Here is a 5531-nt window from a genome sequence, read left to right on the forward strand (position 1 = left end):
AACTGGTCTGAGACTTTCGAGCCATAACAGTCCCTATTGGTCCTGGACCGGGGGCTGCCCCAATTTCTCCATCTCATACAGATACAATCCACCGATATCCATTAGTCATACAACATCAACTTCACTGTATTTACAAATGATGAAAACATTAATCTTACTTATGTAATTTCACTTGCATTAAATGTATTTTTGTAACGTTCCTAAACATCAAATTTCTAAATACATTTTCTTAATTTGTGTTTTTTTTCCTTTTTGTAAAAAAAAAAAAAAAAAAGTAATGATGACTCATCTACCACACCTCACATTTTGATCTCATAAATCAATTTGCATCCCAGAAGAGCATAATTACCAGGGTTGTCCTTTCTTTCCAAGTCTCCGTGCCAACTCCCAATCCTTTTTCACTGAAAAATATGTGCAAAATGACAAGTGATACAACCGAATGAGTCCGACATAGAGTAGGGTACGATGTACGTAGACCTTTCTCTACCCCAAGGGGTAAAGAGGTTTCCTAAAGCCCCAATAACACATATACCAAACCAAACCAAATAAGCCCCTGTCTGGGCGAATAAGCTCGAAGTAAACAGCCTAAAATGGCTGTGCGAATAAGCCCGTTTATCCGGTAAGCTCATTAAGCCACAAGTAAACAGGCCCTAAGATGTAGCCAGATTTTACCTCAAATCCAAAACGCATACACAAATCAAGTTTATGGAAAACTTACTAACGGTCACACGCTTTGCGTGTATTGCACATAGCATTGAATCCTCGAACAATTGAATGATGTAATCTTCTGCTGCCTGCATAACAAAGTCATACCCATGAACTCTTCAAGTTATTATATTTAAAGATGGGCATAAATGCTACCAAACTAAATGTTTGATGGTAACATTTAGAAACCTGACACCACATGGGAAAAATGTTTGGTTTGGGTCAAAGTAATAAAAAAACCCAACTTCAAATTATGTAACTTGCAATCTGATGGTCGGAAAGTTCAACTAGGCTACAGTGTAGTGGTTCAAACTTCAAAGAGTACATAAACCAAACGAATCCCGTATATCCCACCTCGAGATGGGGTCTAGGGAGGGTATGATGTATGCAGACCTGACTTCTACTTAATTAGAGCAGTTGTTTCTATGAAAAACCCAACTCAGCTTGTGAAAAGTGTGACAAAGAAAGAAAGTCGGATATGATAAGGTTTTGTAAAGCTGGTTAAGAGTAAGCAACAGCATACATACATAAGCAGCAACAACAGAAGCATAACCAATTTAAGCAAACTGCACACCCCTAGTCTATCTCGCACCCTCTACCTCTCTAGCTCCCTACCTCCCCATCTCCTTTAGCTATGGATGCACACCGGGCCTGCTACACGAGACCTAGTTCAAATATTTACATGTCAACCAAAAATGTGAAAAAACCCGTTATACTTTTTACCATGCCAAACAAATTTACTATAAAAGTTAATCCCGGGTCCAAATAAATTTGCCATGTTTGGGTTGGTGTATGCTCTATAAGAAACTGTTAAAACTATTTGTCAAATATACAAAATACACTTCAATAAAGACGTGTAGATAAAATGTGTGAACCAAAATCAAACCATCAGTTTACTTGTAACGATGATAATTAGCAAATAATTAATTTCAACATAAAAACTTCATTTAAAAAATATCAAAATTTTCATAGAACATCCCAAAAGAAAAGAGTTGCAACTGTCACAAGACGAAAGGAATAGGTAGCTGTGTGCTATTGCATCTCATGAATTAACAATTTTTGCCCATTGATCCATCTTCCGGTCAAAAAGGAAAGGCACTTGTCCTATTTGTCATGTAAAAATGATATTATGTTAGTACTCATCAAGGGCAAACTTGTCCAAAAGTGTTGGGTGTTTTACTACACGATAAGATAGACAAATATGTCTACATAGTAAACCATAGCTTGATTAGAAGATATATTTTCCCAAAATCAACAAGATTATTAGTCTACGGCATACAAAGTGATGCACAACATTATGCATAATCTAACTTCTGGAAGTTGTAAATTAGAAACAAAAAGTACATACACAAAAAGGTTAGGTTCGATGAGCCAGGCCCTTAAAGTTAGTCATTCTCCGTTCATCTTATGTGAATCATGAGGGGCATGGTTTGATGCCCAAAAATTAATAAGATTAGAATCAAATTAGTCGACAAAAAGGGAAGTAGGCCACATAAGGGAACCAAAAGGACTGAGAGAGGTCTTCAATCCCTTGAACGATAACAACCTCAAGTGGGCCTAACAGCCTGAGCCTAAAGGTATGAACAATCACATGGCCCCTACCCAACTCGTGACAAGAGGTTTTCATGATTCAGAGAAAAACTTCAAGTCACCTTATAACCAGAAGGTAAACTTAACTGCTAAAGAACTTCTAATATTTCAGTTAAACACTTGAACTACATCTCAACACGGCCTATCTACAGCTAAATACCATGTTAGAGATGGATTAGAGGCCAACATAAGAAATTATATTAGCTGTCTTGCCAGATTTATTTTGAAGTTCAAATTTCGACTGTATAGGAAGGACAAACTTCAAATCAATCAGGAGTGAAGGTTTAGAAAACAGATTTTAACAAATATGAAGTGGCAAGCTTATGGTACCTCCTGAAGTGCTTGTAAAGCTTCAGCTTGCCAGCGAGTGATTTCTGGGGAAAAGTAATTGCTGATCTCTTTTACCTGCAAGAGTTTACAACCAGAGAACGCTTTACTGTGCAATTCTCCAGCTATGATGACCAATTGTAAAAAGGAAAAATTACCACAAAAAGGTTATGGTAAGAAAACAGAAACTGCAGCATATTAAATCATTGAGTGAAGCATAACGATTGCCGATGGACTATGTAATCCGTACTGCGTTTACCACTAAACAATTTGACTCTCAGGTCAGTCCTTGGACATGCTTCCATGCACAAATAACACCCAAATTAACACCGTCATCAGTATGTAACTGTTAGATTTCCCATGTGCCTCACATGCCCCCCCTTAAGGTATTTTAGTCCTTTTTCTAACACCATCTTCTTCAAACAAAAAATCAAACAAGAGCATCGTCAGCTGAAAATCGTAGTATTTTACTCTAAATCATTTTTTTGCATCCGATGCAGTCCTCGTAATCTAGAAAAATTACAGCAATGAGAAAGACCTTTAATAAAATTATGTACTTGATACCTCTTATACCACTACAGCTACAGAAGCTTTTAACATCATTCCTATATCGGCTCTTCATCCAATTTAAACCTGAGGTGTTGAGTGTGTAACAATAATACAAGATCATGCCAAGTTCCCTTTATTATGTAACTAGTACTTCAAAAAACAAGCTTTGATGTTATATACTGGCTACGTGGACAACCTCAGTGCACAAAGGCTCAAGAACTCTATGGATGTAACATTTCTATCGCATTTTTTCAAAGGGTTTATTTCAGTAACTCGAACCAATGACCTTCAAGACTCATCGCCATATACTGGGTACAAGACAAAAGCAAATCCAGTAACATTAGGCAATTTGACCCCAACTTGAAAACTTCTGATGCACTCTTATCATACTTCTTTCAAGTGAGTAACTTCCCAATCATCATACTTGGTTTTCTTATTGCAAATAAATCTTTGTTCTTGCAAAACTGTCAAACATCCACTGTACTTTGTAAGTGATTTTGGGTCAATTGTGAAAACATAGCAGAAAAGATCACGCTTGGAACCTTATTTTCTCAACAACCGCTCATTCTTGCAAGTGTAGTTTTTCTTTTTGCATTTTGCAAGATTGTCTATCTGTTTGCGAAAAAATCCAAGTATGATCATTTGAAAAGTTAATCACTCTAATTTCATTGGTTAAGATACAATTTACCAAAGCAAAGTTTAACAGTATTAGAACATAATTTACCAACAGTAACTAGATTGTACTCCTGGAATCATATACCATAGATAGATAAAAATTGACCTAGGCATAGTGAGAGAAACAAACATAAATTCCTGACTTTGCTCTTCTAATATATGTTTTTCCTTCCTCTCTCACATGAGATTAGTTAAAACAGGAAAAGCGAAAAAAATTCACAATTTACTCACCGAACAAATTAAGCATTGGTAACTATTTAATGTGCATAAACACAAGTCCTTCCACAGAAATTCAACATGGATCACAGTAAAATATATAAACTGACAATAGAATATTCATAATTGCTTCACTATCAGCCTTGGAAAAAAAAAAGAATCAGTCACGTACTTAGATTCTTATGGCCATATCAATTATGTCCTCCAGTCCAGTTGAGGTGGACTTGCACGTATCTAGGTGCCCAGTAGTTGATACTTTGATGGCATATGCTTTAGTCCACAAGCAACAACCTTCTTTCGATTTATAGAGAACTTAAACTCCCACATTCCTGACTTTACTTTGCTGATTTAAAAGACAATTGGATAAACACAATGCAGTTGATATGGTTATGAGAATCTATGTACATAACTGGTATATAAAATAAATTCCGTCTTACAGTTCGAATGAAAGGAGCGGCTGGAATGAGAAGATTAACAGTCTTCTGCAAACGCCGAATCTCACGAAGGGCCTGAGTCCCAGGCTTATGACGGTGTGGTCTCTTGTTTTCTCCTGCGGAACCTATACAACCAAAAGCTTCAAATTTACCATATCCCAGTACACACCAAATATCAAAATGTATACAATTACTCACTTGCTGGATTTTTCCTTGGACTTGTTCTTGGTGGCTGACGCAAATACAAACACAAAATGAAAATCAAACTACATCTAAATCAGTCGCTAAATCCAACCACAAAAACAATTAAAATCACTTTAAATTAAAATAATCGAGAAACATCATTACTGTGTTCGTTGAATAAGGTCCCACAGCTGCAATTTCCGAAAATGAAACAAAATTAGGGTTTTAACCAAAAACAAAAAGGAGAAGATGATAGCATAACGATTCAATTTCAAATCAGCGATAGAGAGAAAGAAGATTCACCGATTTTGTGCTTGGATACACTCCGTTTAGCAATTTGTTTGGTTCTCGCCATTGTTGCTGAACGGAGTATTTGCAGAATAAAACATTTGTATTTGCAGAATTTTATAGTTTGAAGGTAAAACATTTGTATTTCCCGCGCCGTTTATTTTAAGTTTGGACTCCACATATTTCGGTGCCACGACAGAAAGGGATGCTATGGGTACTTGAATTCAAACAGATGTATGCTATATTTTAGTATTAAAAATTAAAATCTTGGAAAACTATATCTATTTTATTTTACCAATTCAAATATTAATATTATTAAAATATTTAAAAGATTAATAAAATAATATTTATTCCTTTTAAACATTTATTTTTAATAGTTCTTATCAGATTAAAATAATAATTTATTTCTTTATTTAGAAATTTTTATAATCTTTCTTTTCTTTATCTATTTTAGTATATAAGAGCATCTCCAATGGAGGTTATTGGGAGCCATTACATGCATCATGCATTGTGAAGGAGGTTAATGGGAGGTTAATGAAATAGAGGTTAATGGTCATTGTACGC

The 5531-nt window shown here is 35.5% G+C and overlaps 1 protein-coding gene across 1 annotated transcript; it reads right to left on the reverse strand.

Moving 5' to 3' along the window:
• Positions 1 to 330: 330 nt before the first annotated feature.
• On the reverse strand, positions 331 to 5049 carry LOC112501919 (histone H3-like centromeric protein HTR12). Its single transcript, XM_025105689.1, has 7 exons — positions 4983 to 5049; positions 4845 to 4870; positions 4695 to 4728; positions 4500 to 4621; positions 2626 to 2700; positions 719 to 794; positions 331 to 401 (listed from the first exon to the last, which is right to left on the reverse strand). The coding sequence occupies exons 1-7, from the start codon at positions 5032 to 5034 to the stop codon at positions 346 to 348; spliced, it is 441 nt and encodes a 146-aa protein (XP_024961457.1). The 5' UTR covers positions 5035 to 5049; the 3' UTR covers positions 331 to 345.
• Between the last annotated feature and the right edge of the window lie 482 nt (positions 5050 to 5531).

Source organism: Cynara cardunculus, unplaced genomic scaffold, assembly GCF_001531365.2.
Source record: "Cynara cardunculus var. scolymus isolate 2C unplaced genomic scaffold, CcrdV1 Un_Scaffold_682, whole genome shotgun sequence".
In the NCBI taxonomy this organism is placed as follows: domain Eukaryota; kingdom Viridiplantae; phylum Streptophyta; class Magnoliopsida; order Asterales; family Asteraceae; genus Cynara; species Cynara cardunculus.